Source organism: Silurus meridionalis, chromosome 19 (genome assembly GCF_014805685.1).
Source record: "Silurus meridionalis isolate SWU-2019-XX chromosome 19, ASM1480568v1, whole genome shotgun sequence".
Classification (NCBI taxonomy): Eukaryota; Metazoa; Chordata; class Actinopteri; order Siluriformes; family Siluridae; genus Silurus; species Silurus meridionalis.
Genome location: NC_060902.1, coordinates 3048290 through 3075635, shown reverse-complemented (window position 1 = coordinate 3075635; position 27346 = coordinate 3048290). Strand labels below are relative to the sequence as shown.

General features: G+C 36.8%; 4 protein-coding genes across 5 annotated transcripts; 3 read left to right on the top strand and 1 right to left on the bottom strand.

Annotated features, from left to right (window-relative positions):
* The first annotated feature begins 53 nt into the window (after positions 1-53).
* LOC124402519 (protein ATP6V1FNB) lies at positions 54-2181 on the top strand. The gene is made up of 2 exons (XM_046875604.1): positions 54-1108; positions 1196-2181. The coding sequence occupies exons 1-2, from the start codon at positions 688-690 to the stop codon at positions 1312-1314; spliced, it is 540 nt and encodes a 179-aa protein (XP_046731560.1). The 5' UTR covers positions 54-687; the 3' UTR covers positions 1315-2181.
* LOC124402518 (deoxyribonuclease gamma-like) lies at positions 1703-9701 on the bottom strand. Its single transcript, XM_046875603.1, has 8 exons — positions 9404-9701; positions 6469-6557; positions 6237-6329; positions 6008-6120; positions 5154-5266; positions 3632-3789; positions 2172-2268; positions 1703-1864 (listed from the first exon to the last, which is right to left on the bottom strand). Exons 1-8 carry the CDS (start codon positions 9530-9532, stop codon positions 1799-1801), a joined length of 858 nt encoding a protein of 285 aa, XP_046731559.1. The 5' UTR covers positions 9533-9701; the 3' UTR covers positions 1703-1798.
* A 2773-nt stretch (positions 9702-12474) lies between these two features.
* abhd6a (abhydrolase domain containing 6, acylglycerol lipase a) lies at positions 12475-24982 on the top strand. Of its 2 annotated transcripts, none has more exons than XM_046875287.1 (9): positions 12475-12567; positions 14702-14833; positions 18008-18164; positions 19087-19200; positions 20138-20270; positions 21273-21430; positions 22615-22669; positions 22758-22858; positions 23994-24982. In XM_046875287.1, the coding sequence occupies exons 2-9, from the start codon at positions 14715-14717 to the stop codon at positions 24174-24176; spliced, it is 1020 nt and encodes a 339-aa protein (XP_046731243.1). In that variant the 5' UTR covers positions 12475-12567; positions 14702-14714; the 3' UTR covers positions 24177-24982. The 2 variants fall into 2 exon arrangements, with proteins under 2 accessions (XP_046731243.1, XP_046731242.1); XM_046875286.1 differs by having other exon boundaries at positions 12489-12572.
* A 60-nt stretch (positions 24983-25042) lies between these two features.
* LOC124402368 (aerolysin-like protein) lies at positions 25043-26903 on the top strand. Its single transcript, XM_046875358.1, is given in 2 exon segments — positions 25043-26547; positions 26550-26903. Coding segments are annotated over 2 exon segments (987 nt in total). The 5' UTR covers positions 25043-25907; the 3' UTR covers positions 26897-26903.
* The last annotated feature ends 443 nt before the right edge of the window (positions 26904-27346 follow it).

The following is a 27346-nucleotide window of genomic DNA, read 5'->3' as shown; positions in this document are numbered from 1 at the left end:
ATTTCTTTCACGACTCTTCAGAGCATGTGATAAATGTAGATTCCCCCCGGCTGTAAACAAAAGGCCGGCTTTTCCCTTCGAATCTTCTTTCAAGAATCATTTTTAGCAAACCATTTCCTCTTCAGTTGGCACAAACCCGATGTTGGATTGTACTAAACTGTGTAAGACTAAATATAGAAACTTTTATCTGTCCTTTGCTTCCTTGCAACACCCAGTGTGCAGTTATATAAATTGCTATGTGCAGCACCAACCTTGCGTTCAAGCACGTCTCAATTACGTGCAACGTGCTTCATGGCTGAAGTGCACGATTTTCTGATCCATTTTCCTCTGTTTTCTTTTTCTCTCTTTTTCTGCTGTTTTGTTTTGTTTTTTTTCCTTTCTAACAAACATGCTTATACATAGGCTGTGATCTTGAGTAAGAGAATGCCACTGCCATCATTTGGGCTAAGAGGAGAACTGCATTTGCTTTGTGCCGCGTTCAGTGTCGGCATGAATCGCCTTTGTTTTTCTGTCAGCACTTTTTTTTTTGGTTGCTCTTTTGTGCATGCGTAGTTTCCACTCTTCTGCTAAGGATCAGGCATTCTGATTGGGTGACCACCCCCGAAGCCAGAATGACAAACTGCTCTTAGGTTTCCCTTTAACCAGAATGTGAAACTCAGGCCAGTGCTCATTAACTTCAGGCTGAGAATGAGGACTTTACTGACAACCCAGAACCAGAACAGCTACCGTGAGCTGATAATGAAGGAGGCGTACACACGGCTTAACTGGAAGATGAAATATGGTAAGGACTATCCGGTCAGGTTCACCTTACCCAAAGCCAAGGTCGGGAATCCGACAACTGCCCCTAAAGTCACCCTGCCTCCTGTAGTAAAAGCTCCAGAGAAGAAGAAGAAGAAGGAGGAGGAGGAAGTTCCGAGGCTACAGAATGTTCTCACTGCAGCTCCTCTCATGAAACCAGTCAGCCCTAAGACCAGAGAGACTCTTTATAACGGTTTGTCCAAAGAAGGTAAAGGACGCAGCCAGTACCTGAAGAGACGTGTTGAGAAGATGCCTGAAGAAAGGTTTGAGTATCCTTTATTGTCCTCCTGGGAATACGGATGGAGATTAGGTAATATAGTCTTCTGGAATATATGATGATCTTTTTCTAGATGATACTACATTTCATTTGCAGATTCATTCTTAGCTGTGTTTACAGGTGATTATGTGCACGACTACAAATCACCAGTAAATGGAAGATCTGCAGTTATCAGGAGCACTTTCTACGCCAGGAACGGTATTTTTCACATTCCCTCTGCAACAGATCACCTCGGGTGACCAACTTTCAAGACTGGAACAGTGTATATTAAGAATTGAGATATTTGCCAGAAATAATGTAGAGCCACGTAATTTCTACTAAATACCAACGATTTCTATTTACTTATCCTGTTACAAAATTGGCTTAATAGCATTACAAATCCTTTCTATGATGTACTGATGCAGATGATTTACAACAAAATACTTTCTTTTTCCTTTGTCATGAAATTTGATCTATTCACATGACGTCAGCAGGATTAAATTAATGGGAGGCGAAAGCATGAACTTTGCAAAACAATACACTGTTTCCTAGCAACCTTGCAACAAACACCTGGATTGGATTGTGCTGGTTTATAATTAACATGCTGTGCAGCCTTAGAAATAAAAAGCCTTGACGTTGCTGTTTTTGGGGGGGAATAGCAAACTAGTCGGAATTGTTTCACTTTAATAATCAACCTAAAAATTAAGCTCAACATGTGACGCATCATATATCCACAAACGGAGTTCAGGTTTTTCTTTTAGCTGCGTTGACAGAAATGCACAGAGGAAAATGGTCGCTCACAGCCAGGGCCTACAAAAAAAAAACAAAGGTGAGGGGTAATTGTAATAAAAGCCTTATAACAATTGAATGCAAAAACTTATGCAGCTGTATCAGGGATAACCAACTTTCAACAAAATGTTCAATTCCAGACTTTTCTTCTATTCTTCTAGAGAATTAACTGGCTTGTGTTACTATCAACAAGTTTGTATCAAAACAGCACATCATGCACCGGATATCCTTTAAGGATTAGTACCAGAACTCCATTTATTCATTTAATGTACTAGGCAGCCTGATAGCACGATATTGTATTTGGAATGACCAATAAATATCGGTGTACCTCCTCTTCAGTGAGACCAAACTTTGTTTTGAAGTCGTACACTTCCACTGACTCGGGTTTGACAGCCTGGATCATCGTACTTCCGTGAAGAACAACTCTGTAAAATGTATGCGAATTGATTTTGAAGAACGCCTCATAAACACTATATAGTGTTCAGATGGTATTAGTTAAAAGTATTAGTTAAGATAATATTCTGTGTCGTGTTTGTGTAGCTTTTAAAAAAAAATACAGTATATACATTTATATAAAAAATATAGACTGTGTGTTGTTAGTAAACTAATATAGAGAGAGATGGAGAGAATGTGTGCCATTTGATGGACAGATGAAGTAAAAACGTGTGTGACAGGTCTATAGGCACAGTGATCGCTAGAGAAGAAGGTTGTGTGCATGCAGGGGTGTGAGATTTGGAACATTTTATATAACATTGTAGACAAAAGTTTTGGGACACCTGAATTTTCCAGCCTGCGTTTTCACCAAACTGTTACCACAAGGTTTGAATAGGAAGTCTCTGTACTTGGTAGAATACAAATTTTCCCTTCACTTGAACTAGGCAACCCAAACCAATTCCTACATGACCATGCTCGAGCCAGCTCCATGAACATATTGTTTACATGGGTTGGAATGAAAGATCTTGAGTGGCCTGCTTTAGAGCTCTGACCTCAACCCAATTGAACACCCCAGGCCTCTTCACCTCATCTATCAGTACCCGACTTTATTAACACCCTTATGGAACACATGCCAAAATCTTGTGGAAGATTGGAGGTTATTAGAACCGCAAATCGAGACTAAATGTGGAATAGGATATTCATAAAGCAAATGTTAATCTTATGGACAGGTGTCCACAAACTTTTGTCAATATAGTGTATTTGTGTACTGTTTTTTGGAATTTTGATTGTCCACTGCGGGAAAAATGTTAGTCTGACCACAAAAATAAAGTATAATCTGTCTGAACAGCCCGAAGTGTTGTTCTGAATTTGGTGAATGAAGCTTGAAAATTTTGGGAGTTAAAAATAGAAAAAATTTCAATAGCTGTCATTGGGAATTTTGCCTGTTTCGTTTTCCATAAAGGGAAAGAACTAAATGTCTGTAGTGAGCTTGAATCATGCAGTTTGAAACTCTTGGAGGAGTAGTGTTAGAAATGTTGGGTCTCAATAATTATAATATAATACACCTTGCATGGCAGAGTAAAATATTTTGTCAAGCCAACGTGAGGTTTTTATTTAAATCAACCTTGTTTTTATTATTAATAATATTTTATTGTGAACTATGAGCTTTGTAAAATATCTTGAATTAATGCAGAAATTAATATATAGCCAGGTTCTAAATAAAGGAAATGATAAAGCCATTTTGGTTAATAGCATATAGAATGTACAGAATATTACCAGAATTTTCAAATTTTTTTTGTTATTGCAGAAAACTGAGGACCTCAAATGTTTGTGAGTTATTTGTTTTTTCCCGACCTGTCGTATGCACATTTTGTGGACTCTTTCACCGATGTGTCCAGTTTATCCCCTGTTAGCCACACGAAGCTGGTGTCTGAGCGCAGGCGAATGTTACGCCATTCCTTCTTGGGGACGTAGCCACAGGCAGCGTTGAAATCCCCCATGATGATGAAATTCTGTTTGAAAAAATAAGCTAGTTAGAAGGAAGGAGGTGAAACATGAACCGAGGGTTAAACTAGAGAAGAAATCAGAGACGTGGTGTTTGTAACTGGGTGAATAGAATAAGTGAGGAAAGATCAGTTACGCTTGATCAGAGCAGAATGTATCTCTTGTTTCAGTCTTTGTGACCTCTTAACTCCAAACTGTCCAAACATCGACTACAAATAATAGTAAATTTTGTAGAATGAAGAGTTTACCCCCAGGGTAGGATGATGGGACCTATTGAATTGTAGGCTATGATGCTATAATTTAGTATAGAAGAATTAATGGTCATCATCATACAGTCTACATAAACCCATGTCTATTTAATCTACAGTGCACAGTGTGATTTGTAATGATCTTATAAGATTGCAAGTATACAGTCTGTAGAAGGCAAAGAGCGTTATTTCTTTTATTTACCCAAAAAAGGAAATATTATTTTTATTTATAGTTAAATTAATGTTTAGAAATTGTAGAAATATCCGTAGTTTCATTTACGTTTATTGCATTTAGTGCCCATTTCTAGAGCTGTGGCAGCTTGCTGGTGCTGGAAATTGAACTCATGACCCTCTGATCAGAAGTCCAGTTGCATAACCACTGAACCACCACTTACACATCCAAATGACTGGTATACATTATACATTTTTGGGCTGTTCTATGGTTGTGGCTTTTAAAACGGTGGTCCTATTGTACATCTTACTTTGAGAAAGTTTCAACTTTTGTTATGGGCTTATGACAATAGATTGTAAAAAATTGTGCAATCCATGTCTACTAAATAGCTAAGAAAATTGCAACATGAAATGACTTATTGAACAACATGCCATAGCAATCAAACAAACACTATGAAGTTGAAAAGAGCTTAAAGGTACATTGGTATGTGTCCTTTTATACCGCATTTATAATGTGGAACATCTGTAAAAAAAAATCTGTTTCTGCTATGATGATGTACTGTAGCTATATAAAAAAAATAATAATAAATTCTCTCTTTTGAACTTAAACTGCAATTTGTTTGTATTGTTATCATGTGACCATGAAACCACAACCTGACCATGCTGGAAAACATATTTATATTCAATCGTACACTGATACTGAAAATTCTTACATTTATAAATTTCCCATAAACCTCTTACTGAAAATCGACTGTTATGCAAATATTTTGAACTAGAATGATAAATCAAAGGTTTTATCTTTGCATTTATTCAGACACAGTATGTCCTGTTGCCTGTCCAGTGTTAAAAATAAATGAAAATGAATAATCATCATCTGATCAATCAGGATTGAGAATTCAGGAGCTTTGTAGTGTAAATTAACTGCTTCCTAAAGCACTGAATAAGCACTTTACCTGTGCTTTCCAGTGCTGAGAGACATTTTGGTAGACATCGTACAGCTCGTCTATTTCTTTAACTGCTGATTCGGGAGGTGTATGAATGGGTATGATGACAAAATCTTTGATTTCTGTAATAGGAGTGGAAAGAAAAGAGAGGCTTATTTGAAATTCATATGGATAACAAATTCTTTCACTGCAAATAATACATTCTGGAAACATACAGTACAAAAAAATCCATGTTGTGACGTTCCAGTTTTCAGTTTAAGTGGGAAAAAAAAGTCGATTAGTGATTAAACCCTGAAAGATAAATCATTGACTATGCAATACAATTTTCCATCCAAAGCAACCAAAGAGATTGTAATAAAAAAAAAAAGTCTTCTTAGGTCTTCTTTTTCTACCTGTCGGGCAAAAAACGAATGTAGCATTTAACCACACAACCTAATCGTTTTGTACTGTAATAAGTACAATGTCAAGCTAATAAGCTAATGTCAACAGTCTGCTACATTGACTCAGGACTTCTTTTCGCTTCTGATCATCATCACTGTACCCCGCAACATCGTATATCTGCTATAAATGGACATTCGGTGCAACCCAGATGAGGATGGGTTCCCTCTTGAATCTGGTTCCTCTCAAGGTTTGTTCCTTATGCCATCTCGGGGAGTTTTTCCTTGCCACAGTCGCCACTGGCTTGCTCATCAGGGACAAACTTACTTATAAAGAACATATTCACTTTTAATCACCATATTATCTGTGTAAAGCTGCTTTGAGACAATGTTGTTTGTTAAAAGCTCTATACAAATAAAAATGAATTGAATTCAATGAGGTGAAATTAATTATTAATCAGTGGAGAAAATAAGAGTTTGTATTACCTGTAGTTGGAGATGAAAACCACACAACGTACGGTTCTCTGGCGAAGGCGTCCACGTCTTCAGGCTGGGTGTCAGGATATTGATAAACTGACTTGACCGACACCAACTTCTTCCTGTGTGTTATTGAGCTTTCTGTTAAACGTCACTAACCGTGTGTGGTATGATCCTGAAAGCACTGTAAAGTTTCTATCTCAATATTTCCTGGTGTGGAAATCAAAATCAAAAGTACCTGTAAACAAAGGCATATTGCTCCTTGTACGTTTTTCGTCCCAGCCTGTGACTGATGACGTAGCCGTATTCAGGCTTCGGTCCAGTGTATTTCCTGTGGAAGCAATGTATTGCTTGATGACTACCACTTTATGCCAGTATATTTGTTGCTGCTCATGTTCTGCTAGAATGAAGTGTCTTTAAACTGCTATGGGAAATAAGGTGAGATTGAGTTATTAAGATTGTGCACAAACCTGTTGAGTTGACTTATCAAACGAGGAAATGCCTTCCCCTTAGCGTCTTTGATTTCCATGACGAGCATGAGGTCACAGCGGGTGATGCTCTGCAGCGTGAAGAGTAATAACAGACTGTTATGGAGCCTTATTTTAGAGCAACCTTCTAATTAGCAGTAGAGAGTTGACAACATGCAGTCATACATCATGTAGCAGCTCATTCTGTGCTACTTCTATTTAATATTCTGACACAGAAGGTATGTTTCACATTGCAATGCAATCAAAATATAGTCATACATTTCTGTGGAACTCCCTTTTCCCTCTTCTAGCCATTGCAGTAATTTATAGATCAACTGCATTCAATTTTTTATAGATTGATGCATTTACTTGTCACATGTACATTACAGGACAGTAAAACTCTTTCTTAGCATATCCCAGCGATGTAAGGAAGCTGAGGTCAGCCATGATACAGCTCCCCTGGAGCACAGAGGGTTAAAGGCCTTGCTCAAGAGACCAACATTGGCAGCTTTTCAATACTGGGGCTTGAACCCCCCGACCTTCCGAGCAGTAACCACTCAGCTACCACTTCCCTATGAATAGAAGTGAAACCTTGGCAGATTGCCTCACACCTTAGTGTAAAACCTGCAATCCTGGCAACCGTGTCTTTAATTATTTTATATAGTGCAGGACAGGACAACGGTGTGTCCTTTCAAAGTGTATCTCTATACTATAACAAGCCATAACATATCGATACATGAGGAAATCAATAAAACACTAGCTTTTTTTTGTACAATTTAAAGAAATCGTTAGTATTTTAATGGCATTGAAATGTATGAAGGTTCACTGTTATTTGTTACAGTGACGGTTTTGTAAGCATTTAAGGAAACTGAACCATCCAAGGATCTGGAAAATAGTCCAGGCAAACAAACAAATACGGCCCAAGCATACAGCCTTTAAAATAAAATAAAAATTATTTAAAAAAAAATATTTTTAAGGTAAAACAATATCAATACAGAGGTGCTGTATTGGTTTATCTCCATTGGCCTAATGGGAGGAAGTTTGAAAAAAGTCTTGATACTTTGGGAAGTGAAACACTAATAGAACCCATGGAGTTAAAAATACACATTTTGAATTCTCAAAAACACAATGAGTTAGAATTTACACAACTTCCTGCTTATAGCTTTAAAACACATGCTAGTATTCCATTAGCTAGTATTCCATTCCAAACGCCTTTGGAGACGGCTTATGGTAGAAATATAAACATTCAATTTACAGGTAACAGCTCTGGTGGACATTCCTGCAGTCAGAATGCCAATCGCACGCTCCATTAAAACTTGCGTCATCTGTGGCATAAAACTGAGAGATAAAACTGCACATTTTAGAGTGGCCTTTTATTGTGGCCAGCCTGAGGCACACCTGTACAATAACCATGCTGTCTAATTAGCATCTTGAGATGCCACACCTGTGAGGTGGATGGATTATCTCGGCAAAGCAGAAGTGCTAGTAACTTAGACAGATTCAGACAGATTTGTGAACAATATTTGAGAGAAATAGGACTTTTGTGTACATAGAAAAAGTCTTAGATCTTTAAGTTCAGCTCATGAAAAATGGGGGCAAAAACAAAAGTGTTGTGTTTATAATTTTGTTCATTGTATATATACTTTTTTGTGTATTTGTACTGTAAGTATTTCCATTTGTGGAGATGTTTACTTTACTTCACTACATTTCAAGTCAAATATCGCACTTTTTACTCAACTACAAATGGCAAAATCTGTATTTTTTTTATTTATAAGTGTGTAAAAACTTAACTGGTCAATCACGCATCACGCCACCAATCAGGGCAGAGCACATGCTCTGTTTGATTGCCGCTCGGTGGTATCTACTTAGCGAGAACATATAGTTGAACATTAGTTCAACAGCAGGCAAAACAATTTTGAGAGGAATAAATGATGGAAGAAACTCCAGACTCGAACTGACCACAATAGTGGCCTTATCTGTGCAATTTATTTTTTAAGGTCATGGTAATTTTTAAAGATAATCAGTGTTTGACTTATTGATATCATTTTATTAATAGTTTGGTGTGCTGAGAGTTACATTAGTCTTTTCAGATCAATTGATTAAGCAAGTAAGAGGTAGAAATTAGAGATATGCATTTGTGTAAAAATGAAAGTCAAAAGAAAGTCAAAAAAATAAAAAAGTAAAAGTACTGATACCAGAAAAATCTTCTTAAGCACAGTAACAAAGCATTTGTACTCTGTTACTTCCAATCTCTGCAAATCCCAACCACACCAAGGCTAGGCCACTCTGGGGCCCCTGAGCAAGGCCCTTGAACCCATAACTGCTCAATTGTATAAATAAGATCAATGTAAGTCGCTCTGTATAAGAGCATCTACTACATGCTGTGAATTTATTTTATGTATTCAGAGTGAGGTAATGAGCATCCAAAATCTCCAAGGACATCACACCCCTATTTTACCACCTCTTTAAGCTTCTGGCTGGTGCAATAAATACTGAGCACCAGAACTACACAAAACACAAGAACAGCTATTTTCCTAGGTAATTCCCCTAATGAGCACCATTACACCAACCAATTTACATAAACACAATCAAGCGCAATATGTAAACGTGCAATATACAGATTATTTTTCTTTAAAAAGTGTATAAAGTATATTATTTATCTTTTTAGAAATTCTGCATGTCACCCTGACTGTACATTGTGTACTTTTCATTATTTTTATTGTTTCTTTTTGTAATGTTGATGTTCATGGAAGTTTCTGTCACCAAAACAAAGACCTTGTGTGTGTGTGTGTGTGTGTTTCTAATTCTGAGAATGATGAAACAATAACATTTATTTGCAAATAATGCATTGCATGTGCACAGTGTAAAATAATTATAGTATGTTTTAATTCAAATCAAATAAAACCAAAATACTGAAGATACATAAAGCAACTCTCACCTCCAGGATCACTTTTAGTATTTCAGGTTTAGAGACTTTGTTTTCTCCGAAGGACCTGATGTTGAAGGAGCATATTTTGAGGCCTAGAGCTCCTCCGAGGCTCAGCAGGAGAAACACGGCTGCCTTCATTACGTCAAAAATGAGAAGCTGAAGGCTCCTTGGCTGTATATTTCCCTTAGCACTTCCTCCTATTGCTTCCTCGTTTGTACACTAAAAACACCACTATACATAGAAAACGTTTTATCCATAGGAACCGTGAACACGTGACTGTATCGTGTAGCTTTCTGTAAACAACTCCATATTAGGCAGTGAAAAAGTAGTGTCGGTTCAAAGGTCGTGCTCTGAGAGAAGCTGAAAAATGAGAGTAATGAGTATTTAATTGTTTGATATTCAGTTTGCTCACAAATATAGACTTTTGCCATGGTTTATAAACGTGATGAACAATTGAATCATCTATAGAGTTGAATTCATGCCACTTAATTAAAAAAAGACCATAACAGTAGCTTAAAAATAAGTAAATAATAAATGTGTAAAACCCATTATTGAAACAAGGTTCTGCAGAACTTTAAAATACATAACATATTTAGGACAGAACCTTCACCTCAAAGTGAAAAGTATTCCAAAACTCTTCACACCTTTGTGGTTGGAGAACATCCTGTTCCAGGTTGTTTCTGGGGGCTCTAGGGGAATTTGTATTCAAGAGCATTAAAGAGTTTGGTCACTGTTGTGGCATGAGGAGGTCTGAGGTGCAGTCAGGGTCCCAGTAAATCCTTAAGGGTTCATCATTGAATTATGGCTTTGTGCAGAACACAAGGTCTTGAGACCTGAGAAGATGTATGATTTAGAGACAGTGGCATTGAGTAAAAGACAGGAGGTGGAGCTGGAGGTAGCAGAGCTGAAGATGTTGAGGTTTTCGTTGTGAGTGATGACGATGGACAGGATTAGAAATGAGTTTATTAGAGGGACGGCGCATGTTGGACGTTTTGGAGACAAGGTGATGGAGACGAGATTGAGATGGTTTGGACATGTGCAGAGGAGGGACATGGGGTATATCAGTAGGAGAATGCTGAGGATGGAGCCACCAGGAAGAAGGAATAGAGGAAGGCAAAGGAGGAGGTTTAGGGATGTGGTGAAGGAAGACATGCAGGTAGTTGGTGTGAAAGAGGCAGATGTAGAGGACAGGGGGTATGGAGACGGATGATCCGCTGTGGCGACCCCTAATGGGAGAAGCCGAAAGATTGAGTCCACTCTATTTTTTTGCTGATCTTTTTAATTTTAGTTTTATATTAGTTTATATATATATATTAGTTTTAATATATTTTTTTCTAATCCTAATAATAATAAAAGGTTTACTACTTTTGAAAAAGATGTATTAGCATTATTATTCTATTATATTATTGTTATATCAGAGTAATAACATTTTAAAATGGAAATATAATTTATCTGAATAATATCTGGGACTGGGAACTGGGAAGTTCAACAATGTCTTTGAATACAATGTGTCTAAAAAGTCAGGAAGCAACAAAGAAGCATTATCTCGACCCTGTCATCCAATTAAACCATTTTACACTTTCAAGGAAAGAATAAATGTAAAAATTATGTTTAAATAAATGTAAAAACCCACATGAATAAATACACTATATTGCCAAAAGTATTGGGTCACCTATAAAAGTATTGAGTCCCAATTTGCTCTTATAATTCCCTCCACTCTTCTGGGAAGATGTTCCACTAGATTATGGAGTGTTCCTTATGGATATTTGTGTTCATCAGCGACAAGTGTGTTACGAAAGGCAGGTACTGATGTAGGTGAAGAGGCCTGGGGTGCAGTCAGCGTTCCAATTAATCCCAAAGGTGTTCAGTAGGGATGAGATCAGAGCTCTATAGCAGGCCACTCAAGATCTTCCTCCCCAAAGCATGTAAACCAGGAGCTCACTTTGTGCACAGGGGCATTGCCATGCTGGAACAGGTTTTGGGTTTCCAAGTTCAAGTGAATACAGAATTTTATTACAGCACATCTAAAGACGTCCTGTACAATTGAGCACCTCCAGCTTTGTGGTGACGGTTTGTAAAAGAACCACATATAGCAGGAAATGTCAGGTGACCCAATACTTTTGGCAATATAGTGTAGTTTATCTCCTGTTAGTTTTTTAGACACCCAATGGGATGGTAATATAAAATAAAATATGAATATTATAGGACAATAATCAGCGTAGATCAATCAGCTGTGATGAGGCCTGACACAACGTGAAGCCACTGTTACGACCACATAGTCAATTCATGTCTCCCATCACATCCTGAAGTGTTTCATTCATTTTATCCCACAAAAATTTGCGTAATGTGACCATTTTATGTTGTGAATTATTTGCCAAATAGGATTTCTGTTTTGGATTACATTCTAGCAGTATAACCAGTAATTCCCACAAGACAGAAATGCAGCTTGTCATATTACTGAGAACACTTTCTCATATTACGGACATTGGAAGTTTTGTGAGGACATGTGTCCTCTTTACACTTAAATCAGAGAAGAACACACTGTGCACCTGACAGGCATTTCAGACTTTTCTGTCGGCATAAAAGTGACAACATTAACCCCTTTAAAGCTCAGAGCGGCGCGAGGCACAGAAATCCTCGCTTTTGCGGCCAATTGTGTGTTGCCAGATTGACGTTAAACCCGTACATACAACAAAATTTTAATTACACTTATGTACCATATTTTACAGACTCCATGACTTATACTCTATTAACATCATACAAAAACTTAACATCACTACAAGTTAAAAAGGAACCATATTAATCTTATTAAAATAAATTAAATGTGTGTGTGTGTGTGTGTGTGTGTGTGTGTGTGTGTGTGTGTGTGTGTGTGGTATCTCTTTTTTTTTTGTTTGTTTAATGTAATCCTTAGAACACTGAAAAATAAAGTAAAGCACGTAAAGTGTTTACCATTTAGATTGGATAATTGCTATTTTACTAACAAGAACTTGTTGGATTTGTTTCAATCAACCTGGCAACCTTGTATCGTCTGATCATCTAACCTTTCGTACGACTGAGGCTGTGTGTGTGTGTGTGTGTGTGTGTGTGTGTGTGTGTGTGTGTGTGTGTCAGGAGGAAGAACAGTCGGTATTTGAATAGAAACCCTGTGACTCTTTGGGAGGCTGCTGAAGGTAAGGTGTGTGTATAATATTAAATGTTTATTATGGGGATGAAACGCGTTTATAAATAAATCCGACTTTGTGTTTTATTTGACTGTTTATACCAAACAGCAGCCATGCGGAGGATAATCACCAAAACAGATACTTACTGCAGGGCTGTGTGTCTTCCTTTCCTTTCCTTTCCTTTCCTTTCCTTTCCTTTCCTTTCCTTTCCTTTCCTTTCCTTTCCTTTCCTTTCCTTTTCTTTCATCTTCATTCCTTTCCTTTCATCTTCTTTCCTTTCCTTTCCTTACTACATCTTTCCTTTCCTCTTCTTTTCTTTCTTTTCATCTTCTTTACTTTCCTTTCCTTACTACATCTTTCATTTCATCTTCTTTTCTTTCCCTACATCTTCTTTCCTTTCCTTTCCTTACTACATCTTTCCTTACTACATCTTTCCTTTCATCTTCTTTCCTCTCATCTTCTTTCCTTTCCTTTTCTTACTACATCTTTCCTTTCATCTTCTTTCCTTTCCTTTTTTTCCTTTTATCTTCTTTCCTTTCCTTTATTTTTCTTTCCTCTTTTTCCATCTTCTTTCCTTTCCTTTCCTTTCCTTTCCTTTCCTTTTTTTTTCTTTTCTATTTTATTACTCACAGATACGTAATTTTGGCTTCAGCAGTCATGTGACGATTTTGGACTTTGTGTTCTGTTCATGGTTTTTATCTCTTCCACATGTTCACTCATCAACCTCAGCAATGCTTCTCTGGGTATTGATTTGCCATCCTGGTGACACACACACATATGCATTGTGAAGTCTTAATCATAGAATATACAGATATGTTCCTCTATATGTTCACCAGTACAAATCTGTACCAAGTCGTTTGATTTCCTAATACATGATATACCCTATTCAGTCATAATGTTGAAACCACTGACAGGTGAAATGAAGAACTTCACTTTCATAAACTGATTTTTAAGTGCAGTAGCAAGTGAACAGTTAGCTCTCAAAGTTGATGTGTTGAAAGCAGAAGAAATGGGCAGTTGTAAGGATCTGATTGACTTTGAACTATATTGGTGATATGAGGGGACCCTACACTGTCCGTCCGTTCATCATTCCATCCATCCATCCATCCATCCATCCATCCATCCATCCATCCATCCATCCATCCATCCATCTATCCATCCATCCATCCATCCATCCACATGGTTGCATGAATTTTGCTACACATATTTGGTAAAATAAATAAATAAATGAATGAATGAATGAATAAATAAATAATTAAATAATTCAGTTTCTCTGTGTCTAGAGGTTTTTTGGGACACTGTTATTAGTGCTTACTGCACTTTATTGTATATTAATGCCATTTTTTCCCCCTTTACAGTGTTTCCATGCATGTAGCTTAGACTTGTGCACAGAACTGCATGTGCACTTTGAACGTATGTTAATTTTACTCTAAATGATTTACATTTTTATATAAAGTGAAACCAATAATCTTTTTTTAGACATCCTTAGACACAGGTTTTCCATCCAGGTTCTCTGGTTTCCCATCCAGGGTGTTTTCCTGATCCAGACTGTGTTCCTGGTATGGGCTCTGGATTCATTGGGACCTTACTAGGATCAAATAAATGCATTAATGAAAATACCATTATGTACTTTTCATATTACTGTATTTTTCTTTGGAAAATATGTTGAGCCATTTTACCATTGCAGTTAAGTTGAGTTATAAATATTACACTTCCGAATATTAGATTACATTCGATGTTATGTAACATTTCATTGATTTCTGTATTGTATGTATTTTTTGCATAGAAATGCTTGCATTTAAAATATAATAAAATTTCCACACAATGATACATTTTTATTGTTAACTTAGAATATGCAATGTTTAAAGAGCACAGTAAAGAAAATCATAGACAGCAATAGAAAATCAGCACTCAGTGCTCACCAGTGTGTCATTTGGCAGGAGGATCCCAGGGTTGGCAGGGGATTCTTCTCACAATGTTCTTTCGAGATACAGCTTGTCCAGTTTGGAGGACAGTGATCTTATTAGTTTTCTTATGTAATCTTTTTTATTCTGTAAACCTAAAAAAAGTCCCAATAAATCACAGGCTAGTGATAAACCTTGAAAAACAACATGTATGTAATGCTCCTTTTTCTGTTTCACAGGTGAACTGCGGTGATGGATCTGGACGTGATGAACGTGTTCTTCATTGCTGGAGGCACTCTTGCAATCCCCATTTTAGCTTTCCTGGCTTCTTTTCTGCTTTGGCCTGCAGCACTTTTCAAGATTTATTACTGGTGAGTGTGGTGTGTTTCCTGCTCAATGTTTTGTTGGTAGTTTAATTCTGCTTCTTGATAAAATTGCACTACACCACAGTGCTTCTAAATTGCATTTGGCTTTCTATAAAAGTGTAATGTGACCGTCTTGATAGGTGCAAAGTAGGCAGCAAAATGAGCACTAAAACTGAAGTTTCTTGAGGTTACTTAAATTCTTTTCTTCTCAGAGCATGCACCAAACAGTGGAACAGGAATCGTCCAACATGGTTCCAAATAGAAGGGAAAAAACTAAACAAAAGTACAAAACAAAATAAGAGAAAACTTAAACAAACGATTAGCACTTTACATCATGACAAACGAAACGTTGGCTACTAGTCCAACAAACTACCAGTTTTTTTTTCTCTCCCTCCAGGTAGGTCATTTATAAGTGAGGCTCCACCCCTCAAATTCAAACAGACCAATAAAAATACTAGGTCAGTCACAATCTCATTAGCCGGAACAGGTGTTGGGACACCTGACTTTTCCAATCATATGTGCTTCTTCTCCAAACTGTTGTCACAAATCTGGAAGCACACATTTGTTTACAATGTCATATAAAGTATAAAGACATAGAAAGTTTTGAGTGTCCTGCTGTTCCTTCTGTGTTCTCTCTAAATTATGAGTGATTTCTGTTCTAGTTTTCTTCATTCTACATCCTGCAGACTTGTTCTTGTTTTCTCTGCTCACTCGTTCTCTCTTGTCTTTGCTGCACTCGAACGCTCATGCTGCAGTCTCAATCTTAACGTACTCTCCAGACTTCAGAATGAAGGATTTTATTTTACACCCTTATCTGGTAATTAAGATTAGGGAAGGTACTTTCTGCTTATCTTCAGCCTCATGGAATAGAAGTGGGTCAAAGGGGGCGCTCAGTCACACCCACATACAGTGTATGGGGACAAATCCCTATGTGGGACGAGAGAATTTGTCAATGTTAACAGCTTGAATATACTGCAGCTGTACACTGAACACTTTAGTACAGATTTATGAAATATTTAAATATTATTTATGGTATTTGGATTTCTGCATCATATTCTTGAACTTTCCAATGACAGACCAGGGACAGTTTTGGATTATTTACAGCAGTTATTCAGCTATTGAAGTTTGACACATTTAATTATACGGCCAGTAAAGCAGTAATAACAATAGCAATAATAATAATAATAGTGATTTTCACTACTGTAATACAAGACAGTATGCTCCATGGAACGTCTGGTGTATAATAGAAATGCGCATAAGATTTAGAACAAATTTATAATTATTTTAATTATATAATTGTTATTAATTCTTTTTGTTATTACTATAAATTACATCCATTCCACTACATGTTCTCTTTATGCCAAAATACATTTCCGATACAAAGTGCAATCATTTCGTATCTGGCAAACAAACTCAAAATATCTTCATATTTCTGTTTCTATATAAATATAAATATATATATATATATATATATATATATATTTTTTTGGAAAGACTAAAGGTTTAGGTTGTCTCCTAACAAAAACAGGTACAGCTTTATTGCTGGTACTGAATTCTGTATATTCTTTTACATATTTTATTTATTTACCCATAGTATTGTTTCCTTTTCCTTTCACATACATTATATTATACGTTTGATCTACATAAATACAGCCTTATTCATTCTTTGCCTTAACTAAAGAGGGTGTAACTGTCTATTTTTAATGCAGTTTATTGTACAATTGTCACCCCAGAGATTTTATATATATGTAAATATAATCCAGTAAATGTAATATTACTGATCAGCTCATGCTTAAGGAGGTCTGCATTGCAGATTATTTCAAGGACATGATGAAATCCCTGTGGATTTTGCTTAAATATTGCATCTGAGCATTATGTAATTTGCACCGGGGATTCAAGTCATCGTGACCCAGTCAGGGGTGATGGACGGGTCATAAAACCCTTTCAGCCACAAAAAGCCACTCCTGTTATTTTAACCTGACCTTTTTCTATTTGTGAATGTGAGGTAAATAAGCCACAGGACCTTTTTTTCAATTCTGCAGCATTTTTACTTACAGTAGGAGCAGATTGATAAGAAGAGTTTTAACTCTTTTTAATGCAGAATTTCTGTGCATGAGCAATTTCTTTTTGCTCTGCAAAGCAGTTTTGGGGCCTGAAAGCAGATGCAGCAAAACTTTGAACCTGTTATCATTTTCGCATCAGCCGAATATTTTCTGCTTATTTATGGAATACAAATATACCATATATCAGTATACCATATATCAGTACTGAAAATAAAACCTTGCAACACTTATCCAGGCTCAACATCGTTGCTTCATACATTTCAAATATAAATGCATCCACAGAGGTTTATTAGTGTTTATTAGGTGTAATTTTATTAGGTGTAATTTATTTTATTTAAAGCCAGAACATGGTCTGGTCATTAAGCTTTAAGCGTATAGAAGCTGCTCTGGCAAAAATCACAATATCAGATTTTATATTCTTTGTTCAGTTGTGAAAATGAGACATTGTCTTTATGAGTTGTGCATTTTTAAGACCACATTTATAGTCTCCTCCAGGCTTAATCCACCTTCCATGAACCTACCAGCAAAGGGACTGGTTACTTTAAACTAAATGCTCCCTAATGTGTATATGTGGTGAGGGAAGACATGCAGGTATTTGGTTCAAAAGAGGCAGATGTAGAGGACAGGGGGGTATGGAGCCAGATGGTCCTCTGTGGTGACCCCTAATGGGAGTAGCCAGAAGAAGTGACTGCGATAGACTGGTGTCTTATACCCAGTGCTCCGATGTTGGACTTTGGATCTATTGCAATCTCTAACCAGGAAAAGTAATCCTTACTGAAGTTAAATGATTGAAAGATGTTTTGGAAAGATTGAATCATGGACTCTGGAGCTGGGGAGCATCAAAATCCGGGGTCCAAAGTATACAATATATTGCAAATTTTGTGGACATCACGATCATATATATGTTTGGTGACCACCCAATTCCAGAGATTGTACCCCCTTCAATGCTTTATCTATTCTAGAGGAGTTCAGTGGGGTTGAAGTCTGGTCAACGTGTAGGACACTCGAACTCTTTCACTCCAGACTTGGCAAACCATGGTCTTGCTTTGTGCACCGAAGAATTGTCATGTCGTTATCACTTTGGTTTAGCGAAAAATGTAATTCTCTTACTGTTTAGGTATTGGAGAAGGAGACTGGGACTGCAGGTGGATTATGCAGAGCACAACGGATATCGCTTTTGTTACACACACCGTGGAAAGCCTGGAAGCCGGCCTTCTATACTCATGCTCCATGGCTTTTCAGCTAGCAAAGACATGTGGATGGGTGTGGTGAAGGTATGAGTTACAGCTTATCCTTCTTACCGTAATTTCCGGACTATAAAGCGCGCCCATATATAAGCCGCACCCAACGAATTTTACAAATATTTTTATTATTAACATAAATAAGCCGCACCTGTCTATAAGCCGTACTTTACACAGGCTTTATCGAAAGACAGTGTCTGTTACACGGTGTAACGGGTGAAATATGTTGCGCTTCCTTTAGGAGCATAGCGGTATTTTGGGAATAGCATCCCGCCGCATTTTTCCGCTATTACTGCGTGTCTTCAAGACTGAGGAATATGTCCTTATTATTTTCTGATATTCATTTCTAAGTTTCTTTGACTAACCCATAACGCTGTTGCCAAGAAAAATAAAAAAGCACGAGTTTTGGAAACCTGTCTGTGCTTATATGATTTCTGTTGCAACTGGAGTTAGCGAGCTCTCCCTTCACCCAGACTCAACACGTTACAACGGCTTGTATCTAAACAGTAGCCTACCAAGAAAGTCATTGTTTACTGTCTTCCTCCTTCCTTTCACAACTATTTCTCTCGGGAGTTTATCTTTTGGCATCGTCGTGCGTTTAAAAAAACTTTTTTTTCTCCCGAAGCCGTGCAGCTCAGAACACAGGTGAAGTGCGTTTTTCCGTTTCCGTTCGGCAATTTCATTGGTCCGATGTTATGTCGCTCAGTTTTTTGGCTTGAAGTTTGTGAAACCGGGAAAAACTCATGAAAAATTCATAAATAAGCCGCTTCGTTGTTTAAGCCGCGGGATTCAAAGCGTGGGAAAAAAGTAGCGGCTTATAGTCCGAAAAATACGGTATATATTTATTCACTACATTTCAACAGACTTGTTTATCCTTGACCCTATTGTATAATATGCAAGGGATTTTTATTTGAAAAAATATCACTTGACAAAACACACTTTTTAAAATTCACAGTTCTTTCCAACCAATGTGCATCTGGTGTGTGTCGACATGCCTGGTCATGAGGGCACTACACGCACTAGTGCAGTGGACTACTCCTTTGAGGGCCAGGTCAAAAGGATACATCAGGTATTATCTTTATCATTTCTATATGTCCACATATTCATGGTTTATTGTAGGCACTGATTAGATTTGTGGAAATATCTGGAAGAGGCAGAAAAGTTCATTGATTTGTGGATGCATTGTCTTTTACACATCAATGCACATCATAACGTGTTTAATTGGGCTTTAAGAACTTATATTGGACAACAATACAACACATCCACTTTGTCAATTGGAATGAAAACTACAGTGAAAACTACAGATAAAAATAATGGTTTGATGAATAATGTAATATTTCAGTCTTTATTTAGTTGCATCTAATTAGCTGTTTGTTGTATGCTGCTAAAAGTCAAACTCTTACACTTATTTATAGACCTTCAGTTTTTATTATACTGGTCATGGTGTCAGTGGATCATGGACACACATGGCATGGGAATGCATCAGTCCATCAAAGGGCACTTTTAGCTATACTTTGAAGTATACTGACAATTATTGGTATGTTAATATCAGATACTGAGTTTGTGTCATTCAGAAACCACTGTTTAATATCACATTCTCGAGTGCTCACAGTAAAATCTTCTAAAATCAATGCGACTAAAATAGATGCCCTTGTTGAAACCTGACGCTGCCTTCAGCAGTGTGTGTGTGTGTCTCTTTGTGTTACACACAAACTCTTTGATACTCTTTTTTCACACTAAGTAATGCCTCTGTATGAGGATGAGAAACCTCAGATAACTGGTTACATTTCTCACTTGGCATACTCACTCTTCTCCTGCCTGATTCAGTTTTAACCACAATGCACATAGATTGACTTTTCATTTGTGTAAATTTTTATCATCCTATAATTCAATATTTGAGTTTTACTGTGCAGAATGAGCCTGACCTTTATTCCTGGCAGCAGTCTGCGTGCAACATTGAAATTTGTGTGTAATTTGCATTTCAAACATTTTGCTCTCTGTTTCAGTTTGTAGAAAGTATTCAGCTGAATAAGAAGCCTTTTCACCTGGTGGGTACGTCCATGGGTGGTTGTGTAGCTGGGGTTTATGCTGCTCGCTATCCTTCCGATCTCTCCAGTCTGACACTCATCTGTCCTGCTGGTTAGTATTACTGTCCACTGATACTAATTTTCTCACTGTGCAAGAAGGAGAATCATTATTGGATGCACGTTGATTTTCGTGCCCTCAGACGGCACTGCATTTAAAACAGTTAATATCCTGTAATGTAAATCACTGCATGGGCACATTAACACCTCCAGGAATCATTATCCAAGAACAACATGCAAAGAAGAAGGCATGCGTGAACATGGTCCAAAATGCTGCCATCCTCACTGGGCCAAAGCTTATTAAACCTGTGCGAAGGAAAAGTGGAAAATGTGAAAAAGTGAAAAATATATGGTAAGGGGAAGACACGCAGGTGGTTGGTTTGAAAGGGCAGATGTAAAAGACAGAGTAGGATGGAGACGAATGATCCGCTTTGGCGACCCCTAGGGAGCAGAAGAAGAATTGCCAATGTTTCTCCACTTATTTAATTTTATTCTTTAAAATAGAAAATTTCTCAGTTGAAACATTTGATATGTTTTCTGTTTTATTGTGAATAAAATATGGGTTTATGAGATCTGCAAATCATTGCATTTTACACAGTTTTTACATTTTATAGTGTAACTATTGGGGCTGTATTTAAAAAAAATAAAAAATTCACATAAATTTACACTTCATATCACTTAATAAAAAAATTAAGCAAAAAAATTTTTGTGAACCTTCAATGCTGCAGAAAAAGCCTGTCTCTACATACCTTCGATCTCATGGCTTTTTTCCCTACTGATAACTATTCAGCTTTACATTGGAGATGATTTGAAAATACCTGTCCATCAATTATTGAGATGCACTTGAGTTTCAGTTTACATCAAAGCAACACTTATGTGTTATTCTTGTGATTTTTTTAAATAAATTTTTGCAACAGCAACTGTATAAAAAATCTGGTTTCACAACATTATCTGTCATTATGGGGTATGAAGTGTAAATTGTCAGTGTTGAATTGATGCCTAAAAATCTGTGTTAAGGTTTTAACTACAGTAATCCGCCTCTTCTTTTGTTATGTAGGTCTGAAATACCCCAAAGAGAGTAAACTTGAGAGTCATTTGAAAGACTTGGAGAACAATAAGGAATTCCAAAGGATTCCTCTCATCCCATCGACTCCAGAGGAGATGAAGGACATGCTAAGACTGTGCTCTTTTGTACGCTTTAAGATTCCTTATCAGGTATCTCAAATTCTAAACTTATTTTAGGAAGTCCATTTTATAACTTATGTCATCTTCATAAAAGGTCATAATACTTCATAAATATATTGCTGCAACAATCAGCAAATGGAGGATCCCAGGACTACTAGCTTTGCACGAAACTTATTTTAACTAAAAAGGGCAAAAATAAGAAAAAGTTTAGTTGACAAAAAAATTCAGCATGATTTTTTTTAGCTTGTTAATAAAATTACGTATTTTGCTCAATGTTGCCCCCAAGAGGAAAAACACAGTCTCTGCATCTCTCTATCACAAAACCAGGATAATACAAGACATTTAATTTACAATTAAGATTAGAAATTCAATTAAGTTACAAAATGTGTTATGCTGATGGACCATAGAAGTTTAATTAAAAAAAAAATTGTTATATTTACTAGCTTTATGCTGGAATTATTTCCTGCTTTTACTCTTCAGAAAAAAAAGTTTCTACAAAATAGATCAAACACAACGTTCTAGAGTAATAATGTTTAGAAGTCTCTTGGTCTAGATCTTTTGCTTCACTTGTGACTATTCCTAGGCAAAAATGTAGAAGTAAGAATATTGGATTCCTTCACTTTTCTGAAATGTTGCATCATCATTTTTTTCACACTTCAATACTGTAGTTACAGTTAAATGATATTCTGATAATGTTTCAAATCGTTTTCTGATTAATTGATTTATTATTTATTGTAATTTATATTAATAACACATAAAGCAGGGGCGAACTGTTTTTTCCACAGAGGGTTGGAGTGGGTGCAGGTTTTCATAATAAGATTTAAAACGAATAAAATTTACAGAGAATTTGTAGCACAGCATAAACTCGTGCTCAGAACTCGACACCAACTCTCGCAAAATGTGACTGCTTCAGTCCCACAGTAAATCAGATACATAAAGATTCCCATGTTAGCAATAGAGTCCAAAGCATTCTTTTTTGTGCTTTCTGTGCATTTTAAGCATAAATCATGGACCCTAAAGAGGTTCAGAAATGCTACCAAGAAGCCTAGAAAGGATAGAAATAAGGCTGAAAAGCAATTAAGGAGAACCACAATAGAAGTTAAAAACGTTTTACTGACGTATTACTGTAATAGATATTCGATCAGTGTGAAACATTACATGCTTATAGCTTTATTTTTTACTATTTTTCTAACACCCTGCTGTTTTTTTAATAGGTCCTTCAGGGATTGGTCAAAGTCCGTATCCCACACAACAACTTTTTCCGTGAGGGTCAGTTCCATTCTCTGAGATTTTGCACATGTCTTCTGTGTGTCTGTTTAAAGTTGACGTGGCTACAAACCTTTTCATTTTGTTTCAGTGTTCATGGAGTTAGTAGAAGAAAAATCGCGACACTGTCTGCATGAGAACATGCATCTGATTTCAACACCACTTCAAGTCATCTGGGGGAAGCAGGATCAGGTAGGATTGGGCAGTATGAACATCATGACTAGAGAAGACCTGAGGTCATTCTGTTATTCTGTTACGGATTACATGTTAAATTCATTAATTAATCTTCAATTCCAAACTGGGTGAATAACGAAGGGATTTTAGCACTAACTATTAGCATTTTGCAAAACGTTCCATTTTATTGCGTTTCCAAAGTTTTGCGTTGCTTTTTGAAGTCTGCATTTTGAACACCTATAAACTTTCCCTTTTACTCTTGCAGATACTCTTCTTTCACAAATCACTCCTGCTATCACTCTTCTCCACTCACTCCACCCTGCCTGCACTCTTTTCTTCACTTCTCTAACACACTCTCCATTACTTCGCACTGTTGACCCCAGGTACCTGAACTCCTCCACCTTCTCCACCTCTTCCCCCTGCAACCACACCACTCCACTGCCATCCCTCTCATTCATACACATGTACTCTGTCTTACTCCTACTGACTTTCATTCCCCTTCTCTCCAGCGCATGCCTCCACCTCTCCAGGCTTTTCTCAACCTCAGCATGTCTATCACCACTGAAAACAGGAAAGGGCTTAGAGCTGATCCTTGATGCAGTTCTACCCTTACCTGGAACCAGTCTGTCGTTCCTACTGCACACTTCACTGCTGTCACACTGTCCTCATATGTCCTGCACCACCCTCACATACTTCTCTGACACACCTGACTTCGATTATACAATACCACAACTCCTCGTTCGGCACCCTGTCGTACGCTTTTACTAAATCCACAAACACACAACTCCTTCTGACCTTCTTTATACTTCTTCAAAGACTTCGAACTTTGACAATGCCCACATTTTTTCTCTGTATATTGGTAATATGTATAGTAAAGCTGCATGAAAAAAATATATTAACAATTGTTAACACACACAATACAGTTAACAATTTTCTTAATAATACAACTAAAGATTGAGGCCCAATTTTAGTTTCCTTGTTTTTATACTTTTAAAGCACAAGCAGACAATAACAAATTTCTTGTACATGTAACCCATGATGCTCGGAAATAAAGGTGATTCTGTACAGGTGTAAACTGTTTTTCAGGCTTGTTTGAAAATCTTGGTAATGATTATATTGTAATCATATGATTGTGTTGATGTACTGTGTGCAGGTGCTAGATGTATCCGGTGCATCAGCGTTGGCTGAAGCTTTGCCCGGATGCCAGGTCGATCTGTTAGACAACTGTGGCCATTCTGTGGTGTTGGAGTATCCTCGGAAAGCTGCTCATCTCATCATGGACTTTATCACACGGCAACAGGATTCAGGAAGTGGTAGCAGCAAAAAGTTCTCTTGAAACAACTGCTGACAACAATATGACTTAATTTGAAGAAATTTTAAATAATCTTAAATGTATTTTTCTAGTGAACCCTCAGGGACCAACGACCGGGGTGAAAATCGCTCTCGTGATATTCAGGATTTAATATAATTCGAATCAGAAACTGATTTTACTGTGAATTGAAAAAAATAACAGGCAATACATTTTAATGATGTTGTTTCAGGTTTTATCACTTCAGAACACGGCTATACAAAAAGTATTACTTTTTCTTTCGAAGAAATGTCCTGCATTCTTTTAGTGAAACGCTGCAAGTTCTTGTGTGTATCCTGTTCCACAAAGCACTTTTAAAAGCCTTGTATGAAACAGCATTCATGTTTTAATGTTTATGGTATTTATTTTTAAACCCACAGTTATAAGTTAACTGTTGAAATGTAATGGTTTATTAGTAATTTCCATGCGAGATGCACTGCACTGAACTCCTACATCATTGTTTTGAATACTCAGTAAAAGCTCTGATGCCATAAACTCATTCCTGGACATTTTATTCATATAAAAAAAATGATGTTATTTACACTGAATCGTATGTTTACTAGCTACATAGATTCAGGAACCATTTAAGCACCTACCATACAAATGTAATGCACTTGATACATTCAGTGTGTAGAAACCTGGTAACCTAGTAAACTTGCAGCCTGGTGTAGTTTGGTATAATATGTATAATTTACTTTAGAGTTTTTTTATACACATAGAGTCATGTTGCTGTTCCCTGGTGGTCTAGTGGTTAGGATGCGGCGCTCTCACCGATGCGGCCCGGGTTCGATCCCCGGTCAGGGAACCAACCCCAGCCATTAGGGTTGAACAAGCCTTAGTGCCAGTCCCAAGCCCGGATAAATGGGGAGGGTTGCGTTAGGAAGGGCATCCAGTGTAAAAACGTGCCAAATCAAAACATGCGGATGGTCCGCTGTGGCGACCCCTAACAGGAGAAGCCAAAAGAAAGTTTATAGAGTCATGTTGCTATAGTACAGAAACGAATGATCGGGTGAGTAATGTGTGCTGAGGTTACATGACTATACTTTTCACCTTTTTACATTCTAATATATAAATGTGAGTAAACATTCGTTTAAGATCTTAATCTTTAAAAATTTTTGTCTGGATACTTTTTAATTGTACATTTTGAGCATTTCAGATGTTTTTGTCAGTTTAGCACATAAGTCACCTGCGTTGTGGCCAAGAGCACAATGAATTTCAACTTTAATTATTAAATATCGAATATATTTTGAACTTTAACAAATGAATGTATTGACATTTTTTTTTTTTACAAAATATTAAAAACATACATTTACCAGCAGTTTATACTTCTTGGCAGCCAGGATTTAATAGTGGGCATGGAGGTTTTAACTGTATTCTATACACAATGTTTGACTATAACATTTTGATCTCAATTGGGCAAAACACATGATAACTGTATTTCCAATGTTGTTTCCAATTTCCAAGTGTTGCTTTTTTTTGTTGTTGTTGTATATTCCATTTCTTTATCTACAAATATCCAAATTGCTCAGTCACATGATGTGTCTTTTTTATAGAGCTGACTTGACTAAATACAAACAGCTGGTAAATCTAGTGAGACGAAACATCGTCATACTTATTTCTGCTATTTCTTATTTTTCTCTACACAGAACTACATGTAAAACCCTTAAACAATTAAATTGAAATATAAATATTTTATTATTTCAATTTCAGGTTCACATTATGAGCAAGAGCATGTCATACCTAGCAGACATCCATGTAATTGGTGGGAAAGGAGGAAATCCATTTAATTTCAATGGTACTGAAAATGGATCCACCCTGAGAAAGATCTGGGTGTGGGTTGGTGAATGGCAGATAAAAGCCATCAAGGTTTGGCTTACGGATGGCCAATCCAGGGATGTTGGTCAACCTGGAGGGAAAGTTTTAGAATTTACATTTGAAGATGGAGAACATTTCACCTCCCTTTCACTTTGGGGGAACGGAGCTGGAACACGTCTGGGTGGCATCAAATTCAAGACAAATCGCTCCCATGAGTTCTTTGCACACATGACAGACTGGGGGCTGAAAACAGAATATCCTATTGATGTTGGTTCTGGGATCTGCATGGGAATCACCGGGCGTGCAGATGAAGATGTTGACAGCTTAGGCTTCCTATTCATCAACACCGTCAAATCTACTGTGCTAACAGATGTTCAGTATCCCACACTTCACAGTGTGATACCTTATGTGGCTGTTGAGGAAATAAAATCCATGACGTACTATAACAATTCGACTCAAACTCAAGAATATCGAATTGAAACCTCCAAAAAAATCACCAAAAAATCTTCCTGGTCTGTTTCCAACAGCCTTGAGTTCTCTTTCAGCATGGAAGTACGGCAGGAATTCCAGAGGTTGTTGACTTATCAACGAAATATGGCTTGAAAATGGGAAATCAGAGCTCGTATGGCTTAGAAAACAGTGAGGAGAAAATGGAGCTGCTGTCATTTCCTGTTAAAGTCCCTCCTGGGAAGACTGTGGAAGTGGACATCACAATTGGCCGAGCTACAGTTGATCTTCCCTACAATGGCACAGTCAAGATTACCTGCTATAATAACAGCGTGCTGCAGTTTAAAACCAGTGGAACTTACAAAGACCTCAGTTACACTAACGGAAAGGTTGTTGTGAATAAAACTTCAAAAAAGATTGGTCAGGAGCCAGAGACTGTGAAATGATTTTTTAAACTTTAAGTATGTTAAAATGTATATATATATATATATATATATATATATATATATATATATATATATATAAACTTACACTTATAAAGAACATCTTTTGCATTTAATAAAGCTGCTTCAAGACAATGTTCATTGTCAAAAGCGCTATACAAATAAAATCAATTGAATATAAATATATAAAATCATATAAAATTTAAGCTTAGATTTTAACTCGATTAACTATTTTAACTTGATTTATTTTTTACTTTATTTTAACTTTTTTTTTTTTTGGTCTGAAAACCATTTGAACCATTGTCTGAAAATCTGTAATGATTTTATTAAATAAAAATGTTATATATGTACATACTACTTTTCTTATCTTGTCTTTTGTACAGGGCTGAACTGTATGTAGTGCAGTTAAACATATATATTTTGACAGCAATTGCAGAAAAACTAATGCAATTT

Bases quoted from the DNA above. Each gene is read 5' to 3' on its own strand.
- LOC124402519 (XM_046875604.1), top strand. From the start codon at position 688: ATGAGGACTTTACTGACAACCCAGAACCAGAACAGCTACCGTGAGCTG. The intron at 1,109-1,195 runs GTAATATAGTCT...CTGTGTTTACAG, and splicing joins GGAATACGGATGGAGATTAG to GTGATTATGTGCACGACTAC.
- LOC124402518 (XM_046875603.1), bottom strand. From the start codon at position 9,532: ATGAAGGCAGCCGTGTTTCTCCTGCTGAGCCTCGGAGGAGCTCTAGGC. The intron at 6,330-6,468 runs GTTTGTGCACAA...TTGCTTCCACAG, and splicing joins TTGATAAGTCAACTCAACAG to GAAATACACTGGACCGAAGC. The intron at 6,121-6,236 runs GTACTTTTGATT...AATAACACACAG, and splicing joins CAATATGCCTTTGTTTACAG to GAAGAAGTTGGTGTCGGTCA.
- abhd6a (XM_046875287.1), top strand. From the start codon at position 14,715: ATGGATCTGGACGTGATGAACGTGTTCTTCATTGCTGGAGGCACTCTT. The intron at 22,670-22,757 runs GTCAGTTCCATT...ATTTTGTTTCAG, and splicing joins CAACAACTTTTTCCGTGAGG to TGTTCATGGAGTTAGTAGAA. The intron at 22,859-23,993 runs GTAGGATTGGGC...TACTGTGTGCAG, and splicing joins TCTGGGGGAAGCAGGATCAG to GTGCTAGATGTATCCGGTGC.